The sequence below is a fragment of the Sylvia atricapilla genome, chromosome 20 (genome assembly GCF_009819655.1).
Source record: "Sylvia atricapilla isolate bSylAtr1 chromosome 20, bSylAtr1.pri, whole genome shotgun sequence".
Classification (NCBI taxonomy): domain Eukaryota; kingdom Metazoa; phylum Chordata; class Aves; order Passeriformes; family Sylviidae; genus Sylvia; species Sylvia atricapilla.
The window spans coordinates 6,050,206-6,072,009 of record NC_089159.1 but is presented as its reverse complement, the minus strand read 5'-3'; the positions used below and the strand labels follow the sequence as shown (position 1 = coordinate 6,072,009).

The 21,804-nt window shown below is 45.1% G+C and overlaps 1 protein-coding gene across 2 annotated transcripts; it reads right to left on the bottom strand.

The window, feature by feature from the left end:
- Nucleotides 1-44: 44 nt before the first annotated feature.
- Nucleotides 45-20,578, bottom strand: YWHAE (tyrosine 3-monooxygenase/tryptophan 5-monooxygenase activation protein epsilon). 2 transcript variants are annotated; one of them, XM_066333307.1, is made up of 7 exons: nt 20,384-20,578; nt 10,059-10,258; nt 5,521-5,627; nt 4,933-5,139; nt 4,270-4,406; nt 2,327-2,373; nt 45-988 (listed from the first exon to the last, which is right to left on the bottom strand). In XM_066333307.1, the coding sequence occupies exons 1-6, from the start codon at nt 20,445-20,447 to the stop codon at nt 2,366-2,368; spliced, it is 723 nt and encodes a 240-aa protein (XP_066189404.1). In that variant the 5' UTR covers nt 20,448-20,578; the 3' UTR covers nt 45-988; nt 2,327-2,365. The 2 variants fall into 2 exon arrangements, with proteins under 2 accessions (XP_066189404.1, XP_066189403.1); XM_066333306.1 differs by lacking the exon at nt 2,327-2,373 and having other exon boundaries at nt 20,384-20,576.
- Between the last annotated feature and the right edge of the window lie 1,226 nt (nt 20,579-21,804).

Below are 21,804 nucleotides of genomic sequence, written 5' to 3'. Positions count from 1 at the left end.
CAACAACGAGAAGTTACTCTTCTAAAAGAAATTCATAGTGATGGTTGGCATTTTTAATTTAGGTTTGTTTTATTTAAGTTTAATGTTAATTCCATGCTGTGTTTCAGTAAGAACAATACAGATTCTGTCTCTGTGGCTCCAGTCAGATATCCAGTAGTACAAATTAGCTTCAAGTTACACATACTGAACAAAAGAGGTTGAGCGAGCGAAGGGAGATGGGGAGAGGGGAGGGAGAAAAGAAAAAATATTGAACACGCATGCAGGCTTATCAATGCCACCTTCAATGCTAACCTGCTTGGAGGGAAAGTAAAGAACAGGCAAGAATGAGCAGCCACGGATTGTTGAACTGTTACCAGCACCATGATTTTCAGCAACATTTCAGCAGTTTGGAAACTTTTTTTTTTTTTTATACAGTAAAACCACTACGATAAATGTCCCAAATGCAACCTCGCAACTTCAAGCTAAACACCCAATTAAGTTGAAACATTGGTATAAAATTCAGTTTAAACAGTTATATATATATATATATAAAAAAAAAAAAAAAAAAAGGAAAATGCCACCAACATGAGCACTACCTGGCCAGGACCAATCTCTCCCTACACGGCCTTCAGGTGTCACACATCCAGGTCTGATGGCAATGTCACCACAGCTGGCAGAGACAATACAGTAATGCTGAAAAAGCCTTTACGCAGTCCTGTTAGTGTCTTAAAGAACCTAAAAGCTGGCACCAGTAAAATCCACAGAAATTCACTCTTGCCTTTAAGAACTTTTAAACTGTAAAAAAAATAAAAATAAAGAAACCCAACAGGGCAGGAACCTAAATTCTGAGACCCAATGTAAAAGTCAGATTTGGTGGTTCTCAGAGTGACACTGAGGGTTTTTGTGGGGAAGGGGGAGGGTGGTCAGAGATGGGTTCTCTTGTTGGCCTTTGTGTCTCACTGGTTTTCATCTTCCACATCCTGCAACGCTTCTTTATTCTGTTCTTCACCTGCGGAAGTGGGAAGAAGGAAGGAAAATGTTACCATTTAAAACTGAGAGCTGCAGAACAGCTTAAACAAGCACTTAAGATATTAATATTTTCATGCAATACACTCTCCCACTCCACACTGCCAGCTCCGAGTGAAGCGTTCCCATGGAAATTAAGCCTTGGAATCACCTGCACCCTCACACACAACTGCAGCCAGGCCATTAGAACACGTGAGGACAAACCAACCCAGCCCTGAAAACTGACACCACACAGGTGAGCAGTCCTGCTGAGCCAGGGCTGCACAGCCCAGAAACCATGGCAACAGCTGTGGATCAACATCCTTGGATCAGGAATTCCCTTCCCTAAACCCTCAATCTATCTTTTTCTGCCCAAGCCCACTCAAGCCTCAACAGCAAAGTACTTCAGGCAATCTTCTACAGTTACACTGATGGCAGGAATTACCAAAGGTATGAACACCCTACTCCAAGTCCAACCTGACAAGAAACCCTGGGTTTGAGGTTATTCAAGAAAAACATCTTGTGGAAATTAATGTCTCTGTTCAACCAGGCTGAGCCATGCAGTGGAGCAGGGTCTGGCCATGAGACTCCTGCAGTTTGGTTACATTCCAGCTGCCCCACGGAGCTCCATGCAGCACCTTCTGCAGGCCTTTGCCAAAATTCTGCTGCGACTGGGCAAGTTCCAGCTACCTCAGCTGGTGCCATCACACATGCACATGGGGATAAGGGAGGCTGAAAAAATGCTTACAATTATCTGTAACCACATAAGATGGGACTCTCTTAAGCGCAATAAACAGAAACTAGTAATTAAAAACTTAATTTGCAATAAAACCCAATCAAATGAGACTGGTAACTTCCAGCAGATAACCAGAATGTTTGCTCAGAGCATGTCCAGATTCAGGATTACCACCAGGTACAACAGGAAGGAGATTTTGGAAGAGGGGGCCTAGGAACACAGGACATTCAACAAAACAATAAAGTTTATAGATAGAATTCCATATCAGATCATTTAAGAGAGAAAAGCAGAGCCCTTAACCCAGATTAGAAGATCTGAGCATGCTCTAACCAACACACGTAAGCAAATACTCCTCTACCAGGCCACTGTGAAGTACTTCCCATGCCCACATATTCTTCTATCCATCCAGGTTTGCAGCTCAATTCCCACACACGTGAGTTACTCTGGATCTTAGTCAAGCACATCATCCCTGGGCAGGGGGACAGGTGCCACAGGAGTGGCAGCAGGGACACAAACGTTTGTCAGCAGCAGGTGACAGAGGCAGGCACTGTTAGTGACAGGAAAACTGACACTGAAAACTCCAGTGAGCCACGACAAGAGACTTACAAAGTAGAGTTTTTAGGAAATGAACAGTTGGGCTTTCCTTTAGGAATCTATACAGCAGGAAAGAAGGGGAGAACAGGAATCATATGGAGATGACATTACAAGCGTGGAAATAAACTCAACACTCGTCTGGGCCATGGGAAAGCTACAGGGACTGGGATGGGAGGGCAGCAGCTGGCTCATGCCTGGCTTTACACCCCTACAGGGCTCAAATGGAAACAGGGAAAAGCTTAATGCCAAAGCACAAGCCCCTTCCAAGCCTCTCCCACCCCTTGGAAACTGCTAATTGTGTCACTATTGACTTGTTCACAGGCTCTGCTCTTCTGGGAATATGGAGCTCTGGAAGCATCAGCTGGCAATGCACTCACAGCACTGGAAAAGTATGAGGAAACTTAATTCTGCACCTGTGTCTAAACATTCTGCATAAACACTTTTTTCCTGGATCTGAAGAATTCCACCACGACTTTAAGCAGTCCTACAGTATTTTCAATTCTGTATTTATTCTTTCTGGCACTAGTAACCAGGATAATCTGAATTACTTCAGGAATAATCAAAATGTCTATTTTCCATGTTGTGGAGCAAGAAATTTAGAGCTCTATTTCTTTTTTTATAATCTAAGGAGCCTGTAAATAATCCTGTGGGACTTCTACAATATCCAAGATCCAAGAGAGTCATCAGCTATGGGCAAACCAGGAACTTTTGGAAGACACTGTTCAAAAGATATTGGGACTATCCTACATTGATCCAACCTTGTTACTCCACTAAAACAGTTTCCACTGAGCACCAGGGTATTTGGCTCCAATAAACAAAGCCAAAGTTGTATCTAAATTGTGGGAATTTGGAAGCGCATTTTTCTTATCCAATGCCAACCCATGGCAAGGAAGGCATTCAACACCTGCAGTGTTTAGAGAAAAGTCTACAGATCCATCCTGGTCCCTCCTGCACCAGGAGATAATCCTTGAAAAGGGAGCCTTGAACACTGGGATGTGGAGTAATCCAGGAGCCAAGACCCTACACACTTACAGCATTCCCAGTCTCAGCACCCAAAGAACAGGGTGAGAAGCTATGGAGTAACAACACTTCAAAACAAACCCATGACTCTACATAAAAACAGGGAACTGGGGAAAAGTTTAAAGATTCTGCATTTACTTTCAAATGGACACACCACCAGTGAAGTACCCCAGGAATGCTGTGTGGCTACAAGGAACAGCTTACCAGAATTTTAAGACACTCACATATTTATGTGAAATTCAGCAGTGTTGTTTCTAAGCTCTGGGCATTTGTAGGTACCTAAAATAATCTTAACAGGATTTATTTCTTCCCCTCCAAGTTAAAAGCAAAGAAACTCAGCTCTTTCACTTCTCTCCTCAACAAAGAAACCCTAAAATGAGTAAATTTATACCAAGCACTGTATGTGACAGTTTAAGTGCTGGAGAACTCATTTCAATGTGCCAAAACCACTCCAAAACTTTGTACTATCCTTTGTTATGAACAGAAGCAATCCATGTCCCACTGTCAGGTACTGCCAGGGGACATATTTGGCATTTGTTCTGGCAATGAGCACATGGAATGACCTGGAATGAAGAGGAACTAAAGCATTTCCAGGGCCTCCTCCTGCACTGCAGGTTCACATCCGGCTGGAGTGACAGCTAGAGATGAGCATGACAAGCAGAAAGAAAGAAAAGATGAAATAAATGGAATTGCTGCTTTTACACTAACCACAGCTGCCAGGTGGGGAGGGAAAAACAACCAAGTGTTGCTAATTCCACACCTCCTTCCTTCAAGTGAGAGCTGAGAGGCTGCTCAAAAGATTCCAGTGTCACCCCTATCACCTGACCCAGAGTTAAAGCAGGACAAGAGAGTCATTATCAGGAGACAGAGGTAAACCATCAAAGCCTCTCCATTTCCTTGGGTCAGGATGAGCTTTTCCAGCAGGACTCACTCACCATCACCCTGCATGTCTGAAGTCCATAGTGTCAGGTTATCACGTAACAACTGCATGATAAGTGTAGAGTCCTTATAGCTTTCTTCACTCAGTGTATCCAGTTCTGCAATAGCATCATCGAAAGCTGCTTTTGCCAACCTGCAAGGACACAACAAAGATTTAACAAATATTGCTGAACACAATCCAGAAGCACACCACCAGTCATTCTGTGTGCTTTTTACTCAAGAATACTGGTTTCATTAAACATTTCTACATCCTGATTAAGGGCTGCTAAAAACTCAGTGCAACCTGCAGTGACAGAAGATAAATGGTATCTGCTTCAAGCATTGCCATTCTGTACATGCACAGAGGCCACAGAAATCAGTGCCACCGTCCCTCCCCAGCTTGTGCAAGAGACCTTAAATCACCCCACACCTTGGGCAGTTTGAATTGATAGCCAGGTTAACTCTGGCAAGCTGCTCAACTGCCATTAGTTATCAATTCAAGGTTATCACTGCTCTGCCTCTCGTACACCATTATTCCTCCTAAGAAAATGGTGATGCTGAAAATCCTCCCAGTGAATTGACATCAGAGCAAACATCAGCAGCAAGAAAGCAGGAGAAGCAAAGCAGCAACCACTTCTGGCTTGTCTGGCACTCACACAACACTGCCAGCCACCACCTACCTGCAGGCACGATCAGGAGAATTAAGAATTTCATAGTAGAATACAGAGAAGTTGAGCGCGAGTCCTAAGCGGATGGGATGTGTTGGGGGGAGTTCTGTCATTGCAATATCACTAGCAGCTTTGTAAGCCACCAAGCTGTTCTCTGCAGCCTCCTTCCTGTCATTTCCTGTGGCAAACTCAGCCAGATACCTATGGTAGTCCCCCTTCCTGAGAACACAAACAGCAGCAAGTCAGCAATCTCTGTTTGCCCACCAGCCATTCAATTAACAGTTGAAATTAAAATGTGTTCAGATATTTACACACCAAGTACTCTGCTGCTCAGTTACTGTCTACACAACAGTGCACCAGCAACTGAGGGAACTTTAAACCATCACTACAGGACACATCTTATTTTCTTCTCTTTACAAGTGTTCAGTTCATACAAAATTAAAAAAAAGCCAAGCAGGGATGTGATTTCTTCATCAGCAACTCAATTAAAATTGTTGTTTCTTACATCTAAGAGCTGCACAACAGTGTATATTAAGTTCTCATTACAGCTACTTATTTCCTGTCTCTATTTCAGGCCTTTCCTCTCAAGAAGGTACTTACATTTTGTAATAGAAAACCTTGGACTCGCCAGTGTTAGCTGCTGGAATGAGGTGTTTGTCCAGTACATCCAGAATGTCACAACAGATTAACTTCAGTTCAGTCTCAACCTAATTATAAAAGAAAAAAAAAAACAAACCCAAAAAATTTGTTGTAAAAAATTAGAAGAGGGGTTGAGGTGAGCACTTAAAACTAAAAGCTGTTTCAAAAGTAGCCAAATATCAAACAGATAACATCATGAAATTCCAAAGAGGGGTAGCACAGAAGAAAAATAAAATTCAGCTGCTCCACAGGTGCATTAAGCTAAACAGTTCTGCACATTTAGCTGACACACAAGAGGCAGGGACTCATGGATGATGAAATGGGGAACTGAACAGTGGATTTTTAAATTCCTTAGAAGACATCTTGCTAGACCATTGCATTAAGTTTGTGTCAGGATGTAATTCCTTACTGCAAGGCTTGCACAACTCAATTCCTTCCATTTCTGATCCTGGAAGGCTGCCTTAAAAGTGGCAACAGCAAAGGGGACAATTTGGAGAGAATGAACACAAATCAGCTCAACTCCCATTATACCCCAGAGTTAAATGGCACCTTCACAACAGTTTCTAGTGAGTCCTTGGAGGCAAAGCTCTAAAACCAGAGCCTGAAGACAAAAACCATGGGGTATCAGAACAGATTAAAGATGTGCCACACAAACAAAGGTCAGTTACAAGACAAAAACAAGCTCCAGAAGCAGGTGAAAAACACAAAGCGCAGCAACTCAGCAACAAAGCAGAAACCATCAACACTGACAGTGAAATCTGTGGCCAAAAAAAAACACTATATAAAGCCTTATTTAAAAACAGTTACTGGATTTGAATAGTCTGAACTGAAAACAGTCACGTGAACCTTTATTTTTTCCAGTTCCAAACATAAAGCAAGGTCTGTGAGGTCAGGGCTTCCCACAGAGTTTCACACCTGCAAGCAAAGAACCTGAGCACACCCAGAAGAGCTGAATCCCCTCCTCTGCCATCAGCACTGCCCAAACCAGGCTGGCTCTGAGCCTGCAGGGTCATTCCAGTAGGAGTGGTTGGTTTAATGCACACAGTCACACACCCATTGCTGCTTTTTCATCATTTCACAAGAACTTTCACAGCTACAGCCGAAGAGAACTCTGACTCAAGCTAATTTCATATAAAGGAGAGATTTCAAGCAAAGGCAATAAAGAAACTACCAGGAACTGCAAGCCTTGGATGACAGGAGCAGCCCCACCCAGTCCATCAATCATCCCCTCCTATCCTCCCCACCCAAGCATTTGCTTTCCTTTTTTCTTTTAAGCATTTTCCTTGCCCTGTAATCCTTTTATCACCACACAGCTCCCAAACTATCAGGGTTTGTAACCACAGCAGTTATATCCAAAAGCTGTTAAAATTACAGATCCAAAATAAACAATAAACTGGCACATACACACAAATACTGACTTGTACAAAGTAACAGATTTGCAAAAGATCCGTTAGAGAAATTAACTGAAAGCAAATTTCATGTACAAATGTCAGAATGCCCTGACATTCACAGGAAGAATAAGATGCTGTACTTAATTATGTGACAAATGCTTAAGAAAGGTGCTGAAATATGGTCACTTGAGAAGAATCTACTTCATATATTCTTGGGCTACAAAAGCTATAAAACCTTTGGACAGCAGTCAGTTCCTGCAAACTTCTTTCCTCTTGATCCTCTTTTTCAATGACTTCTTTTGCAGAGAGATCTTCAGCCAAACTGCAAAGAATTAAATCAGTTTCTAATCCTCTTTAGTTAAATAACCATACATGTACAAACTTCTATTTCATCTCAGACAGACCTTTTCCAGCTTTGCTGAAAGGATCAGTCACAGAGACCAGAGATCAGCTGCTGTCCGGGGCAATGGAAATGTCCTGAGCAAGCTCAGTTTAAAAAGATTTTATATAAATCAAGGTAATTAAAACAAACAAACAAAAAACCCACAACACAGCTAAAAGCTCTTGTACAAAAAGGAGCTGTTCTAGACACTTCAGCCTCTCCAGGATGAAGAGCACAAGGCTCAGTGTGCTGTCATCAGAGATGCAGCCAGATGAGAAATTCAGGGGCTTTTGTGTATCCAAATGGCCACAGCAGCCAGGAGAGCAGCCTGTCTGCAAAGGAAGCAACCAAGTGGCGTTTTCCCTCATGGCTAGGGATGTGTTTGGCTCCATTCAGCTGAAGTGGTTTGGGAAGAGGCACAGTCTGGTGTCTGTCACCTCTCACGACTGCCCAGTGCACACTTCAGACAAAGCCAGCCTGGCCCTGCCCTCCCACCACCACCATCCCTCGAGCTCTGCCCCCAGCCACGCTGGACACCAGCTCAAAACCCCTCCCAACGTGAGCCACGAGCTGAATTACAGTAAATACTGACATACACCAAACCCAACAAAGCATTGCTGTCACAGAAACTACTACAGAATGCTTCCATTCCTACTAGAGCAGCACTCTACACCTGAGCAAGGTCACAGCTGCTTCTATGGTAGGTGAGAGATGTGTCTCTCACTGGTTCTCTCCAACTCCCCAGTTACTTTAAACTTGGCCTTGTCGGCCCCCAGACATGGTTTGGGGGTTGGGGGAGAAGGTTGATTTGGTTGGGTTTGTTTTTTTCCTCCTTCAGAACCTTTCAAGTCTGAGAAAGGTTTTCCCAACACTGAACTTGCTCTGGGAAATGATACAATAGGCAGAATTTGTTGACAAGGGAATCATAATGACCTGAATTCTGCTGGAAGTTGTTTCTTCAGGGAAGCACTGAGCACACCAGGGCAGGAGTGCTACTGCTCAGCAGTGACAGTGAGCAGCAGCATCCAAATCTTTCCCATGCTCCTCAAGCCACTCCTGCCCCCAAAGCCCTCCTGCCAAACCCATTCACATACCCAGAGCAGATGCCAACTCTCCCAGCAGCTACTCACAGGATCTGGCTTTCAGCTGCAGATGCTCAGGAACCTCCTGTGACCCTCCCAGTGGAGCTGGGCAGACACAGCCACCCGCCCTCCAGTACAGGACCAGGAGTGCTCAGTGCAGCTGAGAGCTGCTCCCTCTCAGGATTTAACAGCTGAACACCCTCTTGGCATGACACTGACTTATGTGGCCTCTCCATCTCTTCAGACACCTCAACCACTACAAACTTGTATCTCCTGCACCCCAGTCCATCCAGAATGGCGCATGTGCTTTACAAAGAGAGGTACAGAACAAAGGCTATTTCTAGAGTCCTTTCAAAACCAGGAAAAAAGTCTTTTCAGCATTAAAGTATCTTTGGCAGAAGATGATAACCACCCACACAACCCTGTGCAAAAAACCCTGGAAGCACACAATGTAAAAAAAATTATCACTGGACAGCTGTTGTCTTGTTTTCTGTGTTCTGTTAGGAGACTGTAGACACCCATCAAGAAAAGGTTATTTGGGACTGTATGTAACTGGCAGAGTCTCATCTCATCAGCATGCCAGCATAAAATTAGAAACTCACAACTTTAACAATTCCATGGAGCAACAGAAACCCTGTGAGTCAACAGAAAGTAGTCCAGAGCCATTCCTGGGAGAAGATTTCCAAGCCAATATAATTTCCATTGCTGGTATATGAATCAGTGCCAGGTGATATAACAGGCTCCAGTGTTTCTCTGGAAGTGAAGATGTGAACCATGTGGAGGCACTTGTCCTCAAATAATGGAGATGAAGCCTTTGCAGAAATGTGTGGGATTTAAATAGTATGGGAGCATGTCTGAAACCATCATTTAGGGCAGGAGGAACAACTCCTCACTAAGAGCTGGAGGTTTCATTAGCCCCTACCAAAGGAAGTCAGAACTTGCTGAAAGTTCTCCATTTTAGGTAAAGCTGCACACACTAAGTCAGCATGAAGTTATGTAGATCAATTTTTCCCTTTCTCTCCAGAGAGGGAAAACAGCAAGGCCCTGGAGGCTGCTACACACCCAAGTTCCACAGCTGGGATGACCATGACATCCCCAGGAATGCAGAGTGACAAAAGACAAGCAGTTAAGAAGAGCACTGAACAACCTCCCCCAGGGACATTTCAAGTGTTCATGCTTTGAACTCTTTAGGACAGAGAACTGGAATCACAGAAAAGTGTCACTGTATGATTCAAACTTTTACAGGAAGTGGAAGCTTAACAGCCAAACACCTCCTTTGAAAGGGTTAATTAAGAAAAGAAGTTGGTTGAGGTCAGTCAGGTTAGAGGAGAAGGAATGAAGTTTTCCTGAGCAGGTGCAGTCTCACACCTGAGTAAGCAGAAAGTGCCAGTGCAGCTCAAATGCCTCCAAAGCTGTTGATGCACTGAGGGAAAAGCCCTCCCTGTCCTGAGCCTGCTGCCCTCCTGAGTGTTTACACAGAAACACCCTTCAGCAAGAGATTGATTCTCCAGATAAGGAACAAGCTCCAAGGCTGTCCCCCTACTCCAGGTGAGCCCAGCAGAGGCAATCTGGAACACCAGAGCAGTTCATGGCAGGGGGACCAGAACCAAATGACATTTTGCTGTAAGACCAACTCCATCTTACCATTTGCCGATACTCCCGAATCATTTTTAATTTGTCTTCTCCACCTTTGTTTTCTTCTTTCTGTTCAATGCTGCTGATTATTCTCCAGGAAGCTCTCCTAGCTCCAATCACGTTTTTATATGCAACAGAAAGCAGGTTTCTTTCTTCCACTGTCAACTCCACATCCATTCCAGCCACCTTCTTCATTGATTCAACCATTTCTAGGAGGAAAAGGTCAGGCAATTATTCTCACACCTGAAGCATCTTTCAAATCATTCAGTACAAACTGCACATTAATGAGAGCTTAGGAAATTAGGTTCCCTCCTCCTTTAATCCAGCTACTCCTCATTTTACCCTGGAGTGTTCCAAACAAATCAATCAGCACACACAGAAAGGAAGTGTCTGATGTTCCTCTGGTATTTTACAAGGGTTCCAAAAATTCTTTAAAGGTAGTTCAGCTTTTGGTTTGGGTTTTTGTTTGTTTGCTTCTTTGAACACACAGACAAAAAGATGTAGCAGCAAGAACATTCTTCCACAGTTACCAGCACAATGCTACAGCAGTGTGTGCTCTCCAGAGTGCTTTGGAGAAGGCAGAGAACAGTGAGAAAAGATAAGCAAATGTGATCTGCCTCTTGGCACAGTCAGGATAAAACTGGGGAATTACAGGATGATTTGTCAACTGGAACACAGTCTAATGTGGTAATTAACAGAAATATAACATCCACATTTGAATATATGTAGAGATGTATGAATACTGTTACTAGGAAAGTGACTCAAAGCTGCAAGATGAACCTCCAAAAGAAAAATTTGGTGCTTGGACTGGTAACAAAAAAGTCATCCTGAGTGTACCCACAGCACCATATGTATCCATGCCGAGCAGCCAATTACACTGAAAAGTAACACACAAAATATAAATAAAGCATATTTGCATTTTAAGCCTGTTGAAAAGTATTTCTAAATCTGAGGTTAAAACAATCATTACCAAAACCAGCTTTTCTACACCCCAGTGGCAGCAAAGACTGAACTGCTTAAGGAATGCTATAACTCTTTCATTATCTAACCACACTGGGATTGTTCAAGACACATTAGAAGAACAGTGTTAAATATACAAATGAAGCTTAACTATCATTTTTCCCCCTGTGTCAAAATCACAACCCAAACAGGCATAAGCTACTTCAGCAATGGAGACTATAGGCTCCCTGGCAAGAACAGTGTTATCAGTCTCCAACAGGTCTCCATATGTGGAGGACAAGATTTTATGGCAGCTCTATTTTTATCAGCAAATTCTGCTTCTCCAAATCACAGAAAGTTACAAAAAAAAAAAATCCATCAAGGATTTGATAAAACTTGTTGAAAACACCACCCAGCAACTGCAAAATGGTGAGCTGTTTCTGCTGAAGAATGTGAGAGCTACCTTAGAACACTCCATGTTCACAGGATTAATATTAACATAAACATAATTACATAATTTAAGCCAGCTAAGTTACAGGCAATATAACAGAGCTACAATTTGCAACTTAAATAATGCAAGTACTGTGATTGATTTCCTGAAGGATGACCCTACCATCCCATTCATACAAAGAATCTACTTAAAAGCTGTGAATTTTTAGAATTATGCAAATTAAGCCACCTCCTATTTTGAAGTTTATTGAAACAGAGCCATGCTCAGGATAAGATGCCTGACAGTTCTTGTGGACAAAAATGACAACCAGGAATTGAGCCTTGCAATCTCCATGATCTGGGTATCTTTGCAAGAAGCTCCAGCAAAAAACGCAGGTCTTGTTTTCAAGCTTAATATTTGATTGCCTTCAGAGGAGCAACCCACAGGTTACAGAAATGCTGCCTTTTTTTTCAACTGTTAATATTACTGTGCTTTTATCCACTGGGATTAAACACACAGCCCTTCAGTCATACTCCTGGATGTACACAGCACTTTAATAGAAAACCTGCCTCTTGATGAAGACAACAGAAATCTGTTCACACTTATCTCACAGAACAATGATATCCATGGAATAATTAGTCCAGAAGTGTGGAGGTTGAGGCACAGCAACAGCTTCTAAGATCTGCCCTGTATCAGGAAACTGCAACAGCTGGGGCCAAAGGGACACGTTTTATCAACTTTTCTACAGATTTCCTTCACAACCTCTTCCCTAGAAGCACACTTGTCTAGTGTGAAAATTTAAAATAAAAAACTATACACAGGACTTGGCTGTTTTCAGTGTACATTCAAGTACATCACTCCCAATTTAATCAACTGCCTGGCTTCTGCAGGATTTTATATATTACCAGTCTGAAGATCTGCAAGCCCTGGAAACAGAGGTTTCAACAGCTCTGTGCACTGGAGGACAAACTCAATTTAGCTGAACAATAGCTGGTACAAAGCCAACCCAAAACCCTGCCCTACAAGGAGCTCCTCTGTCTGTGTTTTAGTCCTGGTGCATCTCTTCGGCCTGGTGGCCAAGGAGGTCACGAACCACCCTCCTGCAGAGCCGCAACCACGGAAAGGAGGGAGCCAAAGGCAACAGGCACCTGCTCACAACCACTCCCAGCAGTTTAATAGAAATGTTGGGGTGATAAGGGCTATGACTGAGTTGTTGGTAAGTTAAACAGACTGCCTGACAAGTGACAGTCACTGGGAACAGGATGCTGGGGGATGGGGGAGCACCTCAGGCTCCTCCGTTTGTTCTGAAACACAAAACCCTCAGAGCTTCACCTCCCCTCACGCTGGTACACAACCTCCCAACGCCCTGGCAACAGGAACTGAAAGGTCTCCTCTACAAAACCCTAACCCTGTCACCAGGTAACCACACGACCACAAACGAGGATCCCACCCATAAACAACTGTCTCACCCAAAGAGAAAACATTTACCAGTCTACTCACAAAGCTGCTGGAGAAAAACGTTTCTGGTTTAGTAAAGAGCCCAATTTTAATTACAAATACAGAAGTCTGGGCTGATATTTCAACAAGACAAAATATTATGCACATAATTTGGTCTTCCATGGTAAAGCCATAACCCAGCCCTGAAAATTTAAGCCTGATGAAAAATCTTAAGAACACAGGCAGTATAAAAACAAGGGGACAACATATCTGTATCTCCCCCAACAGGAAACAAAAAGCCATCTATACCTGCCGACAGAACGAATATTTTTTTATTCTAAGTGCAGTTTTACCAATCTGGAAGTTTCCACAAGGAGGTGGAAAGCTCAGTCAGAAACCATTCAAGACAAAATACAAGTCAGAAATTACATTTCATTAAGAAGGATTACTGCAGGAATGACAACTCATTGCATACAAAATCCAGAGATGCTCACACTGCATTATGGAAAAAGCAGTGTTATGCAGATTCAGAGAGAGGGAGGCTGTGTTCAAGTAGTTAATTTCCAGCCTCTCAGGTGATTGCGGCTGTCACCTTATTGCTACTGTCAGATCATGCCACCATCAGAGCAGGAAATCCCAAAAATGTAAATTATGGAAGGCAAGGGGAATATTCTGGAGCATGACAGGCTCACCCTAGATTTAGATCCTTCCCCAAGCACCTGCTGCTGGTTAGGAAATACCCCAACACACACACACACTGTCTGATCAGGTTTGTATATTCTTCTGGAAAAGCTGAGACTCCGAACAGCTGCCTAAAGATCCTACAATTCTGACCGATGCCCAGGGCATTTTTTAGGTTCCTATATTCTACTACTATGATTAAAATGCTGCCTCCCCATTGCAAACCCTGCTGAGTCACCTCCAGCCTCCAGCAGGGACACACAGGCACAGCCTGGAACGCACAAAGGGCTGGGACAGAGGTGGCCACCTACAAAAGGTTTGTGGAACAGCAAGGTGCCAGGACTGGGGTTTAAATTAAAGACAAAGAATAAGCCTTACTCTAAGCTACAAAGTCATGGGGAATTTGGTAAGTGTTGAGAAGCACATGTTTGATAACCATCCTCAGAGGCCAAGCCACAGAACAAAGGGCACAGTTGTTAAGGACTCACACTAGGTCACAAAATAATGACTCCCTCTTGACCAGAGATAAATGAGAATCTAAATGTTTACTGCTTCTTTAACTCCAGAAATCCAAAAAGACCCCGGGAAACTGCAATATCCCCAGGTAAGGAAATAAGTAAATGGGTGATATACAGTAATTTTAGAGGGAAGACTAAAAACCTTCCCAATACAGGATACAAAACAAGGAGCAGCACACCCTACCAAGAGAATAGCCAGTATCTGGCAGTTCTGTCAAAATCTGTGCTTGTAACAGAAACCACCTGGCCTCAACAAAGGCTGGTGCACTAAAGAAAATTTGTTAGGGGAAATCTACAGTGTTTGTAACTTCTAGTTCAGTGCCTGAGTCTCACTAACCAGGATGCTACAGGGTGAGATTATTTTGTTCACAACTAGGGCACTCCTTGTGACTTTAAACAATACACAGCATCTACTTCGACCTTACTGCTGTAGTAACTCCACAAACATACATAAATTGTAAGAATTTCAATGTTACCACAGGAAAAAACAAGATCTAGAAAATCTCTTAGTGGCGTGCCTCCCTTCCAAAAGAGGAACTACTTCAGAGAGAAAGCTTCTTAAAACAAGAACAGAGAAAGAACTTGTTGAGTAAAGGTGGGATGAAGATGATGTAATGATCATCATTCTCAAATCAAAAGAGAACCCAGAAAATAGAATTCTTACATATTATGTGATGAAGAGCAGCAGAAGCACTGTCTAAACTCTTCATTTAGTAGCAGCAGAACATCAGCAAACGGAAGTTGTGTTTTAAGTTTAATCTTTTTTATTGCCCTTATCTAAGGGCAATTAAGCAAACCAAGATCTTCAAGCTTCCAAGCTGCTGCTCCAGTACCCACTTCAGCATTTCAGGAGCTAAAAGCTGCAAATGAGCATCCTGTGAGCTGTGAGGAGGTGGAGGCCACAGCAGAAAAAACAAGTCTTCCCTTGTGTCCACCAGAGATCTCACACACCACGAACAGTATTCAAAGGCTCAGTACAAGTGTTAGTCTTGTACTTGCTCATTCTTGCAATGAACAGAAGATGACCAGGAACAAGTCACAAGAACTTGAAGTATCTGACCCTAAACTGTTGTGTGTAACCTCTCAGTCAGGGCTTTAGTAGCAGCAGCAAACACAAAATGGTTTACACTGTTCACTTGAGAAGAGCTCCAGCAGACACTCAAGAGGACCTACAAAACCACGAACCTAAAACTCACTAGGAGGTCAAGTCAATGGGAATTACATTTTAAAAAAGCCTGGAATGAGTGGGTAAATGCATAAACATTATACTGCAGAGCATCCTTCCATTATGCCTCACAAATGTACTGGAATGCTTTGAACAAGGGAAGCACAGGGACAAGGAAGACCTAACTGGAATAGTCTACCTGGATTTCCCAAAGGCATTCTCACCCAAGGTTCTTTAAGGAGCTCAACTGCCAAGGGATAGGAAAGAAAGTCCCCACATGGATAAACACTTGGCTGAAACACAGGACACAGGGTATGGATATGAGACAAGTGCTGAGAACAGAGAGAGCCCACCAGTGGAATGCCAAGGGATCTGTGCTGGGAAGCAGAAGCAAAGAAGTACTCAGTAGCAGCAAACTCCTAGGAGCAAACACGAGAAGACCTGAAGAAGTAGGGGCCAGTGTATTTTCTTCAGTAAGAGATGAATGTAACTGTGCAGATTAATGCCCACAGATGCATTTCCCACAGCTCCAGACCTCCACCCAGCACCAGTGGGTACCACCCTACTCACTACACTGATGAGCTCCAAATTCAACCAAGTGCAAGTTCAGCTCTGCTCTCCATCCGCCAGGAACTCCTCTAAACCCACTGTGACACTGCAGGCAAAAGGTTTTTCTGTTCTCTTAAGGAATCCTGTGTTTGGCAAGGACTCCAAAGATGGCTGAACCACCTCTATTGATTTCCTCCTGCCAGCTCAACCCCCCTCTGACCTCTCAACTGGCTCATTCAGGTCACCAGCTCAGACAACTACTCATAGGGGAAAAAAATAATCTTACTTCTAATTTAGAGAACTGAACTGGTTCTAAGGGTCAAACAAGAATTCAAGCACAAATGAGAAGCATTCCATACTTATCACAATGCAAGAGTTCTACACAAATGAGCATTAAAAGAACCTAACAGGTGGATTCTCAGTTAGGACAACCAACAAGCAGAGCAGGAAAAAAACCCAAATAATATCCAACCTGCACAGTGGCTTGATGATGATTCTGTGGACAAAGCAAAGGGTTATATTGCTATTCCTTGTGCAAGGTTTGTAACAGCTGGTGCACTCAGAACCCTTCCAAACCTGACAGCATGACTCTGCAATAAACAATTCTGCACCTTTACACCCTTGGAGAAGCACAGGTTATCCAACAGTGGGATTTTCTGCATACTCAATTGTATGGTCTACCATAAGTCCTTCTTGCAGCAAGAACATTTTTAAACCACTCCTGTAATCTCTTCAAGCTGTGGACATTTACTTTTCTAAATCAAGAGGATTTCCCCACTATTTCTAACAAACATTTCAGTTTCAAAGCAAACATCTCAATAAATCCCTTCCCTTGACCGAGATCTGCTACTGAGCAATCCTCTAACACTGGACACCAGTCCAGCTTCTGGGCTCCTTGCAGAGCCCACCATCCTCACTATCCAATTGTAGAGCTCTGTCTCTTTGTCTGCTCCTGGTACCTCAGGAAATTCAAGAAGGCCATTACAGACAAAGGCCCTCTCTCACACAATTCCTCATAATCACAAGTCAATTTATGTCCCAGTATGTACAACTCCCACTTCAAAAATGTACAGCCTTGCTCCTTTAGCACTGTCGTGCCCATATTTTAACTCTTGGGTTCCTACAATTTTTAGGGATATGCTGAGATTTTTCTCCCTTTTAGCTCAGAGACAGCAGTCACACCCCACACCACTACACCAGTAAGACCCTTAACACACAGGGGAAGTGGTAACCACTAATGGGGAGAGGAACCCAAAAAACTGAAGTGTGCTCGACATCTGCTTGAAAGAGACCAATCCTCTGCAAACCAAAATTAATATGCAACTTGAATTCTAATTTGTGACTTATTGATTCCTCATTAGGCTCTAAGCTGAAGACCTGTTACTAGGAGACAGTTCTTCCTAAAAAGGGTTCAAATCTCGAACTGAACCCACTGCTGCACACATTCCTGGCGTCGTGATAAAGACACATTTCCCTGACAGACAATTCCCAAAGACAAAGGGAGCCAGCTGTTACCCTGCTGTGCTGGCAGGCAGCAGACCTGCCATGGGTGGGCTGGGTGTTTTCCTTACCTGTTCCTTGCCCTAGTCTCTGGCTTTGAGGGGGGGAAACCCCACCTATTTCACCTCACCCAAGTAATGTACTCCAAGACTTGGGAGTACAAAGCAGCTGCTGGAGTATCTGCTCAGAGTCTGCCTTGAGCCAAAGCCTGTTTCCCACCTGGAACAAAGATGTTCCCAGCTTCCACAAAGAGGGATTGGTCTCCATACCCAGCGGCAGTCTACAGGAATCCTCTACAACCTCCTGATATAAAGAGCTCCAGAATATCACTTACTCCAATTGTTTTCCAAAAAAGGAGCCCATTTAGTTACATATTATTGTACCAATAAGGAATAGCAGTGAGTGAGATTTCTCACCAAGCTTCCTGTACTGCCAGTAAGCTTCCTGGCATTTTGTGATTTGCCATAACATGCCTAAGCAGATCTGGGAAGATAGTCAGACACCCAAATCTCTTAATATATCTCTGGAGATCAGGGTTTAAGTGCTACTTACACTGCAAAAGTACCTAGAAAGTTGTCCTCTTAATCTGGGCCACCATCCTGAGGACAGTACAGACACAGGACTAGATTCCCAACTGCTCACAAATGCAGCTCCCAAGACTTCAGAAATTCCCTAAGTGGGTCAGGCAAGTAACACCAAAGAAGCCACAGTTGGATGCCCACCATAAGTGCTGCTATAAATGCCATGAGCCATACATAAATAGCAACCCACCACTCTTCCAGTCTCCAGGAGAAAGATGGGGCAGAAGTTTACACTTATCCTAATGTTAAGCACAAAAAATTGTTAAATTCGTATTCCAATTACCCAAGGGACTTGTATTCCAATGTACCTGTAGCCAGTACTTACCATCACCCCATTTGACATGAGCCAATTATTAACTGTGGCCTTATAATTGTGCACCTCAAAGATGAAACTGAGGAGCGAAATTAGGAGTAGCTCACTCTTTTCTCCTATTGCTTCTCAAACCACTTTGTTCACAGAATTATTCAGCAGTCTCAGCTATGATCTTGGCAGAACTGCATTATTTCACATAAACAAGAACAAATTATGCCAATCATTTTTAATTGTTTCAGCTGAACAAGAACACAGAATTAAATGATAAGACAGTATCTACAGTACATTTTCTTCCAGGCCATGGACATGAAAGAAGTGAAGATGCATTTAAAGCAGCTGGCAGAATTAAAAGGGTGCATCTTAAATTCTGTTCACTCAACTTGATTCCTAAAAATTCTGGAAGCCCAAACCCCAGAGCACTGATTTAAACCAACCAACTTTAAGTTCAGGGCTCCATCCTAAATTACAACAAGCCTCATGCCCATTCAGAAGCGTACCAATTCCTCTACATTTCCCCCTGGGCAGCCTGTTTAGCAAACATTCATGGTGCTGGGAGAACCGAAAGTCCACCCAGGGAAATGCTGCACCAAGGCAATAATCCCTCCCAATCAATTTTTATTAGTTGACAGGAAGTTTGCATTGCAGATCTGTGCCACGGGGTAGAGTCCTGTTACCTTCTAATGAAATGATTTACTGCTGACTTCAGAAAACCCCAGAAAGACAAGTCATGCCTCAAGAGCTCCCAAGGCTGATGATTCCTCCAGGATGTTGGGTTTCCACTCAAACCAAAGCCAACACTTTCAGTGGCACTGACTCATCCATACCAAAGGGAGAACCCTTCCCACCTCAGCAGAAGCTGCACATCTGCTGTGGAATATGGATGTGCCCCACTGCCCAAGGTAATCGTTGTACCCCAATATCTGGTTTCTGGGGAGTATATCCTTGCTTCAAGTCCTTCAGTTATTGGGGAGACTGCCTGATTGCTTTCCTTTAGTGGTACTATTAATTACTATTTTCCCATCAGAACTCTAATTGAGTGGAATCTCATTTAGGCCTTCTTTTTGTTTTAGTTTCTCTTTTCCTCCCCAAAACGTGCGTTTTTCAGATGTTCTGCAATGAGATGTTTTTTGAGCATAACCCAGTAAAAATTTGCCATTTGGTGAGAATTTGGTCGTGTTGCCTTAAAACATTTATGAGCAGAAAGCATTTGGATTGTCTTCTTACCTCTCCAAATGAAGTGCTACTGCATTCACACATTCTACATACATGTAATTTATTTCACTTCAAATGAGTAATCACAGCTCTCGGGGCAAAGTAACAGCCTCAGAAGAGTCGAGAAAATTAAGAGCCCTTTCTATTATATGCAGGGGAACCATGTTTAAAAGGAACAGTTGAAAGACAGACATTTTTGGGGCAAGAGACACCACCCAGGGTTGCCAGTTCCTCCCCTCTACCACTTTCCCCCCAGATATTAAATCATGACGGATATTAAATGATCAGGGACAGCGCACAAACTTAAAAGGGGGAAAAAGATGAAAAGAAGACGCCGGGAAACTAAAACTACCTGTAATAATTTCTACCACATAATGAAAGCATATGGGTTTTTCTTTAGGCAGTGAATCATGTACTCGCTCCCTGCAGGGCGAGAACTCGCTCTCTCTGGGTTTGCCAGGGGCAGCAGCAGGATCTCCAGCCGGGGGTAGAGGCAGAGAAAGAAGCGCAGCCCCGTCCCCGGGGACCCCCCACGAGCACGGCGGGCGAGGGGCCGAGGGCCGGGCCCCCGCTCCGGAGCGCTCGGCATGGGCGTTGTCTGCGGCGAGCCGCCCTCGCCCCGCGCCGCCCGGCCGAGGGAGCGCGGGGCCGGGGCCGGCCGGAGCTCGCGGCGCCGTGAGGGGCAGCGGGTCTCTTTGTGGGGAGACGGGGGCGGCTCCCCTACCCCCCCCTCCCCTCAGGACTCGCCCTTCGCGGCCGCCATTTTATTCCCGGCTCCTGCCGCCACCGCCCCCCGCCCCGGGCCCCGCCCCGGCCCGAGACACCCCCTCGCCCGGGCCCCCCATCCCCGCTTCCAGCGGCCCCTCAGGGCGCTCCCCGTCGCCATTTTGTGTGCGCCCCCTCCTCCGCCCCTGCCCCCCTCCCCCGCCCAGCCGCCATTTTGTGGCCGCTCCCTCCCTCCCTCCCTCTCCCCTTGGCCGTGCACGGCCTCCCGAGCCCGCGCGCTCACCATCGTAGCGCTCAGCCTGCTCAGCCAACTTGGCCTGATAGACGAGGTCCTCCCGATCGTCCATGTCCTACGGGCGGGGCGGCGGCGGGGACTGCGCGGGGCGGATGGCAGCCGATGGGTCCGCGGGGCTCGGCAGCTACCAGCTCGCTGCTCTCCGGGCAAATATGGCGGCAGCGCCTCCTCCCGCTGCATCCGGGCACTCCCGCGGGCGCGCGCATGCGCCCCGCCGCCTCCCATGGCAACGGCGGCTCCCTGGCAACGGGCGGGGGGAGGCGGCGTGAGGGGTGAGGCGGGATGGCGGGTGCGAGCGGGGCTGGGGGATAAAGCGCGATGTGAGGGATAAAGCGGGGCGAGACGGCGTGAGGGATGAGGAGGGGTGAGGGATAAAGCGGGGCGAGACGGCGTGAGGGATGAAGCGGCATGAGGCGGGACGAGGGCTGAGGGGTGAGGCAGGATGGATGAAGCGGCGTGAGGCGGGATGAGGAATAACGAGGGATGAAGCGGCAATGGCGGGGGTGGAGCCGCCGTTCCCCGGCCGTCTCTGGCGGGGCCGTGACCGGGACACGGCTGTGGGCGAGCGAACGGAGCGGGTTCGGCTGCCCATGGCGCTTCCCTCAGGGTTTGTGCTGCCCTCAGACGCTGACAGCGCTGTTCGAATAACCCTCTCCCGGTATTTCGGTACAAATCAGCGGAAGGGTGGCTCTGTGACCCAAAGGCAGTCGGTCAGATACAGGCTTCTGCAGCCTCTCCAAAGTAGCACCGCCAGTGAATAGCAGGTGGTAATTTCACAGCTTTACGAGGCTAGAAAATGTAGAAAGTAAAATTGAATGTTTCACGAGTTCCTTACGCAATACCTCCGAAAAACAAAAGGAGCATTCACTTAAATGAGATAATGCTTGGATTTCTGAAAACAATGGTTTTAGAAAACTGAAAGGGATTGTGCACGGCCGTCGTGAACTTGATCTTCAAAGATCCCCATCCCTGGAAGTGTCCAAGGGCAGGTTGGACGGGGCTTGGAGCAGCCTGGCCTCGTGGAAGGTGTCCCTGCCCACGGCAGAGGATTTGGAATGAGATCAGCTTCAAGGCCCCTTCCAACCCAAACCATTCCGCGATTCTGTGGTTTGCTCAGGGTAGCTGTGAATGAAGTCTTGTCTCTTTTCCCAGTGCCCCCTTGCAAGTGCAGGCTAAGGATGCTCAGCCCTTCTCATGGGAGAAGTGCACAGAGACCTTTGCAAGTTTTGACAGCAGAGACAGAGCTGGACCTGGCACCTCCTGGACACAAAATCAGGTATCTCTCTTTATTGTATTGTGCCCACTGAGATGGGCTCCTGATGGGTGACTGAGGGCACACACCTTGAACACCATTCAAAGCACGTATTTTCAATAGTTTATTGCTGCCCTGACTTGTTTTTTTCAGTTGA

Excerpts from the sequence above, each read along its gene's own strand:
- YWHAE (XM_066333306.1), bottom strand. The coding sequence starts at position 20,447 with ATGGACGATCGGGAGGACCTCGTCTATCAGGCCAAGTTGGCTGAGCAG. Across the intron at positions 10,259-20,383 it reads GCAGGCTGAGCGCTACGATG|AAATGGTTGAATCAATGAAG; the intron begins GTGAGCGCGCGG and ends TTTTCCTCCTAG. Across the intron at positions 989-4,269 it reads TTCAGACATGCAGGGTGATG|GTGAAGAACAGAATAAAGAA; the intron begins GTGAGTGAGTCC and ends CCACTTCCGCAG.